The following is a 14,264-nucleotide window of genomic DNA, read 5'->3' on the forward strand; positions in this document are numbered from 1 at the left end:
GCGAATCCGTCGTAACGTAGGCTCCTGACCATACATGAGGAGTGTTTTATAAATACGTGTGCCATGCAATTTCGAAAGGTTTACCATCTAGCGGTTGTGTACTAAAATGCGTGAATGATTTAAATTTCCACCCTGACGACAAAGCCGCATAGTGCATTATTTGCAACGCAAGTGCAAAGTGTGTTAGCGCAAGTGTTGCTGAAAAGGTATAACACAATTGAATCGGCAAAATAAAACTCATCACTGCATTAACCCAAGATTTTGTGCTGTTCGTGTTCAATAGTGGTAGTGGTATAACAAAGTAGTGGAACAATTTGTGTAATTATTACCTTCCTTTCGAACGCACGACCAACGATGGTCGAATATTAATACGAATCTGAATTCTTCTTCACTTTAAATAACCGGTCACCAATCAACATCGTCAACGGATAGAATCCCTTCTAGTAAGACCTTATGCCAATGTTCTTAACGATCACAATCAATCCAATCAATCGAAGCTTACCGAATCCTAGTTCCGATCCACATGTTCCAAAGTGTTGCTCTATAGTAACCGCTGTCGTCCCTGAGTGCTTATGTGTTAATCGTTTATTCTTTACCACTTTGACTTATCCGTCAATCTATCAATCAGTCAAATTAATTGCGGTAACGAATTTCTGGTGTAGGGTGCGATCTTGACTCCACTAGTATTACGCAAAATTTACGCTTTCAGTTTCTTAGTGGTTGAACAGTGTTATCCTTGATCGTCGTTTATCGAAATAAAATTTAATTCAAATACAACTGCGCTCAAATATTCCAAACTGTTTATCCAATCTTGTCTAAAGGATTGGATTTAGTCACCTAAAAGCCGCCACCTTGTGCTCATTGACTCTGTCTCTGTCTCATCTTACACTAGCGTATCGTAACGTCCGACATCGACAAGTGGCTAAACCTGCAAAGAAAAACAATACGGACACAAGTGCATTGTGGTACGCTCACAACACTTCCACAGCCAGTCCGAGCGGTCAGTGCGATTCACTCCGTAATCTAGACCTCTGATCAATTAATCTGATCAGAACAGAGGTCAACAAAGCTGTTAGAGGAATTCTGCCAACGCACGCTAACCAGAACGGTTCAGTCTGGAGTTATCAGGAAGCTGCGGACGCGGTACACGACGGCCAGTGCCAGAGGGCCCCAACGTGAAAGCTAACTGGGGACGCCACTGCACTCCGTTCGACCCTGCGCTCCTCTGCATACCGACGGGTATGGGCGTATTCGTCACAACCGGTCGCAGCAAGCTTCCGTGCCGATAGACAACAACGAATGTCCGACGAACATCAACCGGAACATTACTTTCAGAACGAATATTTCCTTTACGAAAACAAATAAGATTATAGTATAGTCTTAACTAGTACAAAGAAGAGATAAAACCCATCACACAAAGGAAGACCACAAACTTGCCGTAAACTCACGCGTGTCATATAAACCGTGAAGCATTTTGGGTTACCTTTTACAAAGCCTAATTCCACCTCATTCCCTGCTGCGGATGTAGATCAGAGCAGATCTAAAGTTCTGTGTTCTCCACGGAAGCTAGAAACTTAAATTTTCAACGAAATCCCTTGTGATCTTGTGGAATCTACGGATAATTTGGAGTTTCCAAGGACAACGCCACATCTAGTGTGTAGCGGCTACCTTCGGACGAGATCCTGCACCAAACGAACTTCCTGTCATACACATTTCCTTGGAGAACAAATCATTTCAACAACACCATCTTTACATTATTGTGCTAGTGCCATCCTTCAGCAATTTGGAAATTCCCATTATACAGCGTTTGGGCACTGGCATTTGCTATACCGAAGAGATCAAAACCATGAAGCCGAAGGATAAAATGAATTCCGAAATAGCCGAATCAGTTGCAGGGCCAAACACTCAACAAGACAGTGTCATCGCGTTTGATACAATGGACGTAATGCTCTTGGACAGTCAAAGCACCGGTCCAGTCGGTTCCCACATCGGCAGTCAACGATCGAGTTTCTCCAGCGCAGGAACCGTAATAGCCCCGCAGTCGCTAGCGGCAATTCCGCTTGATACGGGACACGCTTTCCGAGATGATCTCGGGCATGGGCTACAAATCGATACACGTGGGGCCACAGAATTCTACCGCGTCGATGACGATAGCTATAGACCGTTTACGATTTACGGAGGAAGTGGTGAGTTTTCGTTCCGTTTATTTTTTTTCTTTTATCTTTCTTTAACTCTTTTTCTCTCTCTTTCCCTCTTTCTCTCTCTGTCTTGATATGTTTAGTTTTGATTTTATTCTCGTTTTGCTATTGAATGATCGTTATATTTCGTCGATAATTTCTACTTATGTTACAAATTGTTTTTTTTCTATTTATTTTCTTGCTGTTTGAAATTATATTCTTCCTTGTACTATTATTGCATACGTTACATTTATTTCAGTCAGTCAATATTCGTATTACTTAAATGCAAATTCTTTACCAAGGATATGGCTTATATACGACCAAAATTACTAAACATATCAGCTATAATTTAGCCGAGTGGTAATTTTGTACTTAATCTATTCTCCTGACTGAAATTTTCAAAAACCAACATCTATTTTTCTTATTAATTTATATTAATTGTATGAGTAACGGGTTTATTTATGTAAAGAAAATCTAAAATTGCCACTTTAGTGTTACAGAGTAACATTACAGAGTCTTTACCGATTTATTAAAAAGTTAATACTTAGATACAATGTTTTTGAGCATATATTTCTAAAGCACTGTTAGCTATTTTTTTGATGTTTAAACAAATATATTGTAATAATTTTGTAGTATATGATGAGAGTTACAAAATTCTGGATTGTTCCGGAAAATGCGAAATAAAAATATTTCATTCAGCGTAATTTATTAATCGTGATGTTTGGATGGGTTACTCTATTTATTGAACATTTTGTTTACAGAATTTCTTTATTCTTCTTCATCGGCACAACAAACTCAAGAGGTCTAGGCATGTCATTCCTGGGTTTCTGTGACGCTGGTCATTCCTGCGTATGGGGGATTGATCTGGAAGGGATTTTGGTCCGGTCCACTCGTGTGACGACCATCATGCCCCATTGAGAATTTCTTTAAACAAAACTTTTAATGATCAACCAACAATTCAATTTCTTTAAGAACAGTTTGAATCTCTTATCAAGCAACATCTTATTTATCTAAAACGTAAAATGTATTGATTCGCCAACCTTTAATAAGCTGTATACAATGATCAATGTCAACTCTTTGTCTTATAGCCGTAGGTTATACTTTTTTGAATGTTTTTTTTTTAATATACGTCATAATAGATATTAAAAAATAGAGTAATTGCAAATTAAATAATTATAAGCTTAACGTCAAATTGATGTTGGCAATAGATGAAGGTATAAAGCATTTGGCCATCAATATTCTAATAGTTGCACTTCTGTAAACTTTTTTTCATAAGAATCTTCAATTTCGTAGGAGCAAGTACATACGAGTCAGCTAAGAAGGTGGCCACTTAACTGATTACTAAGCATAAGGTGATGCACGGATTCTGATATTTAATTTTCTTTCGCTGGTGTACACAACTTATGCACTTCAGCAAATAGTGAACCAATGTACCGCTTGGACTTGCTCAATTTCTAGTAACTAAAATCTGGTTTACTTGAGATTTGGAAACAAAAAATCAAAATAATAAACGCGGAATTTGGCTTCCTTCTTTTCTCTGCTATTCCGTTAGATGTCCAGATATTGAGGTTTCCATCAACCGTATATCACCGTGTTATGAATTGCATTTTTAGCAATTATTTCCGCCGTTGCCAGCTGTGACAGATTTACCGCACATGGAAAAAAACCGCAAGATTAGAGTTTATGGCTGTCCGGAGCGGCACTACCCATCTACACTTTGAACAAGTAGCTAGACGTCGCGCAGGTACTGATACTGAGGATATAACTCGTGTTCCGATTACAAACAATGTGTCTGTGAACTGAGAATTATCATGCTCATAGTATTCACTTTGGACGGATTTTTGCGGTTACCCTTTAATCAGAATTGCTACTTGAAGCGATAGTAGCTTCGTGTTTTATCTTTGTTTATAACCAGGTTATAGCTGTATAGCTATAAAATCAGAGTTGAGTAAGCTGTACCTGAAGTTACTGCGTTCTATGCCTTGCCGCTCGGAACTAGTAATTCACCAACTGCTAATGTTCAATAACATGTATCATATTTCAGTCAACACTAAACTAAACATGCGACCCGAACGAAGGTCAGCATTGTTTTTTTAGATGAGAGTATCTAAAATCATTTGTTCGACTAGTTGTTGCTCAATTAGTGCCGGTTTCTGTTCGACAAAATCAAAACACGCTGAAATAGCTTACTGTCCACGTGCGACAAGAAGAACATCCAAAACACAAAGTGCTTCTAGTTCCATGGTGCAGAGCACGTTGTTTAATCATCAACTGATCGTGAAGCGATCATCATCGGTCGTGCATCAATTAGCTTAACTGTATAACACGACTCTCTGAATGAAAATGAGCACAACCGAGCGGGGATATGTAAAGAGAAATGATGAAACAGGCGGTTCGATATTTGATTATGGACTTCCACATCACATGTCTTCTAAACGCTATATTTGTTATTGCGAATAATTATCTTCGAAAGCATTTCAATCCAGAGCGATCTATTTGTCACGTTGAATGTTTCTTTTTTTCTGTTGTAGGTACATTTCTTTTTGCTTCGGTTAGATTTATAGTTGAAAATTCAAGTTAAACTGTACCACATCAACGCATATCGTAGGGATAATTACCATTGTGAGATACTTCAGATTATTTGTTCTTATTTTTTATTTCATTAGAATGGCTAGGCAGTATTGAATTATTTTTATCACGTAGCCAGATAGTCTGTCCTTGCTACGGGGGTTTGGTCCTAATGGAATTTTTCCTCGACTCTGTCTTGTGAAGAGAGGTGCCGTAACCAATACACTACCGGACCGCGCCAGATTATTTGTATATATTCCCCAAAAGGTTGATCCAACTTTAGAATATTATTATTAATATCCAATAAATTAAAAGGGTTCAAGTTTTTTTCTTTGTAATTAATTATAACCAGACCGATAAAGTTTGACGTCGTCTCCAAGTTCTCTAAACAAAATTAGCGGTTTTATGAAAAAAAAACAGGGAAAGGTCATATCCAAAAATAAATGAGAGTTGAGTGCAAAATGAGGGTAGCAAACCACCGACAATGCTAGTACTTATTTTCAAACGCTCGTACAATCGCTGCGTCCGAAAGTTTTGTGTATAAACATGCAATTACAGTAGCAAAAACAACCTATCAAAATGGGACTGCTAGTTGTCGAAAAACGTTATATAAACTTGAAACGTGTTTTTTGCTCTTTTTTCCTCACTTTGTGTTACTTTCTTTAATATGAAAACAATTTTATATCAAAACCTACTATCTGTGCGGAAAATAAACCATACAAAACGTTGGAACCAAAAAAAAGTATAATAAAATTAAGTTTACACTGACAATGTCTATGTTGTTTACAGTGACTAAACTAATGTTGTTTACAGTGAGATTCACAAAACTTTGACGCTTTATTCAATACCATGATGGTATCAGCGGATGGAGCGGTCAAAACTACCCCCTCTAATTAGGAAATTACGATGATGATTGTGGTGATGATGAGTCTAATATTAGAAGCTTTTCTTCTCTTTTTTCTCGTAATCATCATAACTTCATTCCACACAATGCTTAACAATGATAACATGACAATCTGCCTTTTTACTCACACTTCCGTTGCACAGCAGCCATATGGACACATGCTAATAAATTAATATACAGTTTGACGTTTAGCATGAGCTACCTAGCACGATAGCCGTAGTGGCTTCCAAGGGACGTTACATTTGTTTAACTTTTATTACATTGTTTTCCCGAGTTACGCGAATGAAGCCTGCCAGAACAATTCGCGTAATTCAATTTTTTGTGTAACTTGAATTCCTTTTATAATTTCGTTTATATTTAGTATTCAGCGATAGGTTTCTTCTTTTCACGATACAAAGCGCATTAATAATTTATATGTTTATGTTTTTTTCGATAATTGGGTTAAATTTTTACCACAACTTATGTTTATAATATAAAAAGTAACGTATTTCTATGAAAATTTAAAATTCGACAAATTAAAAAATTCATACAACAACATACAAAATTACACCAACTGTTAGAATTTTGAGATTCGCATAACTCGAGTGTCGCGTAACTCGGGAAATGGCTGTATTTTTAAATATTTCATATTTTTTTTATTACCCAGTTCTAGATTTTCCTATATACATGTTAAATTACTTTTTGCAGATAATAATGGAACAACTGTAAAAGAAAGTTGTGGTACTCGCCATGATTTTTTGCTATGCATAAAATGTTATACACGCATGTTACAAAAAGCAGCACCGCACTTATGCTCTTTAATTGAATGCTTATATGAAATGCATACAGAATTTAATATCTTATTTATACGAATCATTTATACGTCAATTTATAATCAATATATACGAAATTTGTTATAGCTGTGCTTTTTTTCATGTTTGTAGGACACTCATATCTGTCAACTTTTGTTTTATGTAAATTAATCGTAATTTTGATAAATTATTTTATGAAGAACAATAATACGCAGCAACGAAAAAGTAATGTCGCATTCTACTTCAAAAATGCCAACAATGTATGTTAAGCTTATTAATTGAAATAGAAAACTTAGACATCGCAAATTTATTTTTAATATTATGCTTGATTTGTTTCTCAAGTGTTGTGTGTGTTTCAAATTTATTGTTTTAAGAGATTAATCAACACTTACCTTAGGCAAGAATATAAACGAGAAATGCTTGGATTGTAAACATAGCTGTGATTTGGACTTTCATAATTTTAACTTTTTTATTGTTTATATTTTTTAAGTGTAAACGTTTTTTCTCCCAAAAAGTTTATACGCGGTCCGTTATAACAGTATATCTCGGAGACTGCCTGTACTTGTAACCTACCTACCTACCTTGGTAGCTCCACTGTGGCCGCTTTGTATACTTATCGTTAAATCTGTCTCTGATTGGCAGTTATAATCTAAGGTTATACATTGTTCGATGTACCTCTTTGCAACTTTTCTCAATTTCTTTTGTTCAGCTAGGCAAATAGTTAAATTAAGCTTATTAACATTTTATAAGTGTCTCTAATTGAAACATAGAGTCACAAAAATAAATTATCATATAGTTAAATAAATGATAACTTAATACAAATAATGTTGCTCATAGATTTGTCATAGATTAAATAAGCAATGATCTGGAAGCTCTTTTCCGTCAAAAAACGCAAAAATTGCACTACCTAATATTTAGATTTACGTCCTTTATCTAAAATGCATAATAGCAACACGGACCAGCCCGGTTTACCAGAACAATATGCTTTTTTGTAATACATTTCATTAAAGTAACAAAAACCATTCAGCACCCATTAAGTTGCGAACTATGTTTCATAGCGTTTTGATTGAAATGTTGTTGAGGTTGTTTTGAGGTTTTTAAGCCATGAAATCGAAATTTATTTTATTTTATCATTCAAAATCACCAAACATTTTGCTCAAAATATGTCTAGATCCTTTAATTTACTTTGTTTTCTTCATAGGCTGGCTAGTTATGTTACCCAACATTTGTTTATATATTTATGTTGATAGCAATGCACTCAAATATGTAATACAGTTTAATCAGATATTCGAGTACTCTTACACTCAGCTGTTATTGTTAAAATATCATTAACCCTTAGACATTTTCTGCGATCCTCTTTCGACAGGTGATGGCAAGGGTAAAATTGCCACCCTACCTGCATCCACAACGGGGTCGCTGAGCTCGATAATAACGACATCGATTGCATCTTCCGAGCCGGACCGGGGCGATCACCGTAGTGGCGGTGGTGGCGGTACCGGCTGCTCCGGAAGTCTGGCCGATGAAGTCAGTGAAGGTGGACCTCTTGAGCAGAAGTGCGTTGTTGGAGGCGGTGGTATTGCGGGGGTAAATGTAGCCGGTACGGATGATGGATCTGCCGGAGATGGTGGAGCAGGTCGAGAGCATGGTGCCGGCATACGGCAAGAAAAGTGGTGGTATATGACACTTCAAATCGCCATACCATTTTTCATTGCTGGTGTAGGCACCATTGGAGCAGGAATCATCCTAGGTCATGTCGAGGTAAATACCATTCTGAATAGTAAATGTGTTACTTTATTTCCAGACGACAATCATCGTGATGCGTACATGCACCAGAAGACTAAAAGCTTTCCGGGACTAGAGTATGTGCGATAGCCTACATCAAGGTGTTGGTTATCCTGCGTAAATATTCTCCCGGAATAGGGGCAGTCATCTTGAGGAACAACTGTAGCTAAAGATAACGTCAGCAAATATCAGCAGAATGAATACAACTCAAAAACGTTCAAATGGAGTGAAGTGTCGATGCACACTTGATGTCTTATCATATTTGAAGTGGGGACATTGTTCGATGATTGCAAAGTAACAGAAGCGTACAAACTTCCCCTTTCCGCTGTTTTGCAAATGCCATTTATTATTCTGAAATGAATATTGTATATTAAATGTTCTACTATCGGAACACAAAGCAAAGGTAGCTTCATTCTTTGTTTTGAAATTTATTTCTCTAGTTCAAGAAATTACAATGCTATCATTTCACCTTGATTTTCAAAATTTCCATCATAAAACAAAACTTTTGATAAGCCAAACCCATCTACTGAACGCTTCATTAGAACGTTCAAGTGCATTCCTAGGTGTCACCATCAGAATAGACTAGAAGTGTGAGGAATTCTTGCACGCACTACAGAAGAAACTGAAGCAAAATATGTAACACACTTGTATTTAGTGACAAGTGTGACATCTGGTCATGATTCAGATAGCGCATGAGTACGACAGTCAGACACTTGTGTTCTTCTATATCCGCATTGTATTCTGGCTTCGCACTAAGTGAAAAATTGTTAAACTAAAGAGCGTCATTGTTTTAATTTTTCAGGGAAGCACCCCGTTGGATGTAGATTTAGGATTGATCACTCTGAGATATTCGGTAGGGTACAGTTTGTGCATTTGGCTGTTGTTTTGTGCTTGAGCATAATTATTACAAGGATAATAATATGAAACAGTCCAATCATTCTCTAATCCCGTTCACTACAACTTGCCTATACATTCGAGCAAACTAGTGAAACCTGTATTCTTTTCAATATCCTTTTTTTTAGAAATTGCCTATTTTTGCGAGTGATTTTAAACAACATTCGTTTGTTTTCGAACAAAGTTTTTAATAGCGTAGAATTGTTACAGTTATTGAATTAAAAATTGTATTTAGCCGTGTACTGATTCCTTAACATTTCATAACTTCTTCTTAATAATCCTAATTATAATAATTGAATATACTAAAAGTTTTTACTGACCTTACACATGTGTGCGCTACCCCTATGCATTAACAATAAATAATTAACTTATCCGGTGAGCGATCTGACGGTGTTATGTAACAAAGAAAAATTACAATAATTTTCACCTCCTAATTTATTTTTGTCTTTTGACCATTCTTTTTTACACATCATACGAACAATTAGAACTGGAAAGTATTTGTCCATGTGTCGGAGTTATTCATTTTGGTGCCATCGCTACTAGGACTGAAGGGTAACCTGGACATGTGTCTGGCATCACGTCTCTCAACACAAGCCAACCTCGGTAATATGTCGGGAAGGCGAGAAATCTTTCACATGATCCTCGGCAACATAGCATTAGTGCAAGTTCAGGCAACCGTTGCTTCATTCATCGTCTCTATGTTTGCTGTCGCTGTCGGAGCAATTATCAATGGGACTATAATCTTCGATCACGTAATGTTGCTGACAGCCTCGGCCATGTTCACTGCCACCAGCTCCTGCTTTGTGCTAGGTATGATGAGATTTTCGATCACGGTTGTCCCGTTTGCTATGATTTAGCATATTAATTTCAATTTCAATTCTCTCCATGAAGACTTCGTCCTAGTGGCTGTGATCCTTGTTTCAAGCCGAACAACAATGAATCCCGATAACCTAGCAACACCACTAGCAGCGTCGATTGGAGACGTGGTATCCATATCGTTGCTGGCCGGAATGAGTACTCTATTGTTTGAAAATATTGGTAAGACTTCAATGCGTAACAATCGTTGTACATTGCTTTGCTTAATCCCACGCTAACCTATGCCATCAAAATCTCTTTCTAGATACACACCTGTGGGTTACGTTTGTTATGGTGGCCGTTTATGTGTTTTTGCTACCATTTTGGATGCTCCTCGTTTATCGTAACAAATATACACGATCCGTACTTTCAACGGGATGGGTTCCCGTGCTGTCTGCGCTATTCATTAGCGGGTAAGAGATCACATTGAACGCAAATATATCGGTCATATTGCTAATCATGACATTGATGTTTTTATTCTGCAGAATGGGTGGTCTGGTTCTGGACAAAGCCGTCGGTATATTCAACGGGTTTGTTGTGTTCCAGCCAATTATTAACGGTATCGGAGGTAACCTTGTATCAGTACAGGCAAGCAAGATATCTACTATGCTTCACCAGAGCTCCATTATCGGAATAATACCACCGCACGCAAAGATTTTTGAATTGCCCTGGAAAGCTCTTTTTCATGGAGGTATGAGGAATTAGAGCAGATGGTTGACGACCGGTGATTAACCTTCGATTGCGTTTTTATCGTTTCAGTTCCTTATGCTAGAACCGCACGAATACTCATTGCGATGTCAATTCCTGGCCAAGTGTTGTTTATTTTTGTAGCAGATTACATCCACATGTCTAGCTCTACCATTGGCGTTCCTTTTGTTCTTTCCTATTTATTCGTCAGCACTCTACAGGTAAGCATATTTCAAATTTTATATACTTGCAAAGGTCAAATATCAAAACTTTCTTTTATTAGGTTATGCTGCTGCTATACATTGCTCATGTGATTATCCACTTGATGTGGAAATGGAAGATCGATCCAGACAACTCGGCAATTCCTTACCTGACTGCACTGGGTGACTTGTTTGGTTCAAGTTTCCTGATGCTGGCCTTCCTATTCCTCCGTTCAATAGGTCACCCGTACGGTGAATCGTCAAGCGAAACTGTCGATGGATTTGGACTACTATCTACGCCTGAGATGACTACCATTAGCGGAGGTACATTGACAGATCTAATACATGATGGCAGTGGCACATAGGTGCTGGTCACTGCTTTTCAGCCACCTAGTTTGTGCTCTGCTAGCAGTGCTACAAAATGGTCAATGTATTACTACTACCAATTAACAATTACAACCATACAATAGAGAGCATGAAATCGTTGGTACCATTACATGCATTATTTAATTCCAATTATAGTAGTTTAGTTACATATGTAATCAGACGCGTGTCGAATAGGAAGAACTAGAACGCTTTGAGCGATATGATTAATAGGCATTTGCAATTCATATGTATATATCTATAATTTCTTCAATTCAAAATCCCCATTAAGGGTCAATTATTTTCACCCAAAAAAATTATTAAAAAGACTACAAACGGCCAAACACATTTCACCTGTTATGTAATAGGGTTTTATATGAAAATAATTGTATTGCAATTGACAGGGTTGAAGAAAAGGTAACACGTTTAACGAAATAGGCAGCCAATGTGAATATTATTACATATTAGTCGGAATACATATTAGTATATCAGTATAGCACACAGTCCATAGAAGACAATATTAATGAATTAGATGGCTTTTTATACTTTTCTTTGTTTTTGTAAGCGCAGTTCTAAAAAAGTACATTTGTGGTTTATTTGTGGTCGTTTTGTATTCACAATCGGTTTACTTGAAATCTGATATGCCACATTACTCATACCAACGCATTGAGAGATCACAAACTATGGTTGACATAGTTAACCAATCTTCATTATATTTCACTACATTTAACGCCTTTTAAACCTTAGTCATTAACCCATTAGGAGATTATTTCAATTTCCTATATTGAGATAAACATTTAATTGAACTCAAGTAGACGTAAATCCATTGCAGAGGACAATGTGAGCACTATGCATGTGACACTGAAAGACTAGCTATTTTGCTTTTGTGGATGCCACTATTGGTATACAATTGTCTGGAAGAATGAAATCCTGTTGACTAACTAACCTATGTACAATAAACCTAACAGCTACCACACGACAGTTTCAGCTTTCCGCATAGGTTTCGTCAAAATTAGCTTTTGTTTTTACTTAATATCCATTGCATCTCTGCTAGCTAACTTTATTTATATTAAAGAAAATTAAAACCTTGAAACGTTTTTGAAGGCATTTTCTTCCTTGTAACGATGAGTGATAAAGACGCCCATTTTAAAATATTCTAAACTTTTTCCGCTTAAACGCTAATTAACGAATCCATATTGATATAATTAATCAAAAAGTTCATCTATTAAGTACACTCATTTCATTTGACTTTTAATGAGTAACATTACATATAGAGCTGTACAATTTAACCCATTGGTCAAGATATATGTTCATTCTACTACAATTATTCCAATCCATTCATTGCCACAACCAATCTTTTCGTCCACTTACAGGCACAACAGTAGCGTAGAAATGACGTACCAAAGAGCACAACCATTACAAAGTTTTTACGAATGCAGGAATTGGGTAGTAATATGTAGATCGATGAAGTTACACTACATGATCCGTTAAGGTCGAACAACGAGACGAACCAATAACGAAGAGGTGAGGCAGAAAAAAGTGCTAGCTTTATTAAACATAACAAAATTCGGTTTTGAATTATTTTTGTTATTGTAATTATTTTAAAGGAATTATCAAATTATTTGTTTTTGCAAAAACCATTATTCTGTACGATGAGAAAAGTAGTGAGTGCACAATATGAATCATATGGAGAGTCAGTGCACTTTACTTCAATCATAAAAAAGTGCCTAAGGAAACGGGCGTTTGTAAGCTCACTGTGAAAGAGGAACGCTGCTGTTCAAAATAAAGAATGAAGTAAGCAAAAGCCATACATGTAAAGTGAAGGTTTAAAGCGTATTGGAATAAATAACTAGGTTGAAACCCGCACGATTTGTACTGACTCTCCTAAATTGTTATGTTCAATTTGTTGCTCGAACATGGTACGATTTATTCGGCCATACAATCCTGTGGTACCGCGCATTTGCGGTACCGTATATAGTTTGGATAATGACTGGAAGTAAACGAATGATTGTCAATGGTATGACAACTGTAAAGAAACCCGGCAGCAAAACAGTCGTAACAGTTGAACAAATAACGTCAATCTATAATATAGGATTTATCTGTGACAATAACGTTAATAACCCAGTAACAGAAAACAGCTTGTGTGAAACAGTAAGGCAGAATGTATCCTTGCAGTAGATAAAACTTTGAAGATTTTTTTTTATCAAACCAGAAAAATGATTTTTGTTAGTAAAATTATTCATCATTTTCATATGACTGTAACGTAAGCGAAACAACCGCGTATCAGCTGATATGCTGAAAAAACTGGAGGGAATATTAACAATGGTATGAAATAAAATCTGAAATGATTTGGAAAGTTTCAGGACATAATGTATCTGTGTAGTAGGACGTATTTATAAAATTTTACGACGGAAAACTAGGTTTGAGTATCTGTTAGATCCTTAGTTCTACTATTTTTTCTGCATTCATTTTTCTTCTAATTCACTTTCACGAATTGGCATTACTATAAAATGACAGTTACAACTGGAATAAGCAATAGTGCACTTGAGAAGGAATAAATAGTTGAAAAGAACAGTCGAGTCAAATCGAAGGCAAATATATTGTGATAAGGGGAAGATATTGGTTCCATCAAGCATTTCTTCGATGAAATGTATGTCGAGCGATAATGCAGCTAACTAGAGTATTAAAGGCTCGTCAAAGTAACATAAACTGTCTCAATAGAGCTGTAAAACACAATTTAATAAAAAAAAACAGCGAGACAAAGCGTAAGATTGAAACGCAAAAACATAATTCCTCTATAGATGCCTGTAGAAGTCCACTGTTGAATGCGTGTTTCTTGTTAGTTAGGCTATTGTATGACTGAGGGAGGACCGTCAGGTTAAGGAAAAGTGTAAAGGAACAAAAGTTTCATGGAAAATATAGTAGAATGCCACTACCAGGGTTGACACATCTCATTCAGAAGCTACGGAAGAGATAACTGTGAAAAGGGGTTACCATTGATATATAAATAAACGTGTGAGAAATCCAGAACTGAAAAGGAATG

The 14,264-nt window shown here is 36.6% G+C and overlaps 1 protein-coding gene across 2 annotated transcripts; it reads left to right on the forward strand.

The window, feature by feature from the left end:
* The first annotated feature begins 229 nt into the window (after positions 1-229).
* Positions 230-14,039, forward strand: LOC128306297 (solute carrier family 41 member 1). Of its 2 annotated transcripts, XM_053043741.1 has the most exons (10): positions 230-443; positions 893-2,186; positions 7,807-8,198; positions 9,602-9,926; positions 10,008-10,154; positions 10,237-10,384; positions 10,457-10,662; positions 10,731-10,879; positions 10,942-11,182; positions 12,595-14,039. In XM_053043741.1, the coding sequence occupies exons 2-10, from the start codon at positions 1,847-1,849 to the stop codon at positions 12,609-12,611; spliced, it is 1,965 nt and encodes a 654-aa protein (XP_052899701.1). In that variant the 5' UTR covers positions 230-443; positions 893-1,846; the 3' UTR covers positions 12,612-14,039. The 2 variants fall into 2 exon arrangements, with proteins under 2 accessions (XP_052899701.1, XP_052899699.1); XM_053043739.1 differs by having other exon boundaries at positions 10,942-14,039.
* Positions 14,040-14,264: the final 225 nt, after the last annotated feature.

The sequence above is a fragment of the Anopheles moucheti genome, chromosome X (genome assembly GCF_943734755.1).
Source record: "Anopheles moucheti chromosome X, idAnoMoucSN_F20_07, whole genome shotgun sequence".
Classification (NCBI taxonomy): Eukaryota; Metazoa; Arthropoda; class Insecta; order Diptera; family Culicidae; genus Anopheles; species Anopheles moucheti.

Excerpts from the sequence above, each read along its gene's own strand:
- LOC128306297 (XM_053043739.1), top strand. The coding sequence starts at position 1,847 with ATGAAGCCGAAGGATAAAATGAATTCCGAAATAGCCGAATCAGTTGCA. Across the intron at positions 8,199-9,601 it reads TCATCCTAGGTCATGTCGAG|AACTGGAAAGTATTTGTCCA; the intron begins GTAAATACCATT and ends ACGAACAATTAG. Across the intron at positions 10,880-10,941 it reads TATTCGTCAGCACTCTACAG|GTTATGCTGCTGCTATACAT; the intron begins GTAAGCATATTT and ends TTCTTTTATTAG.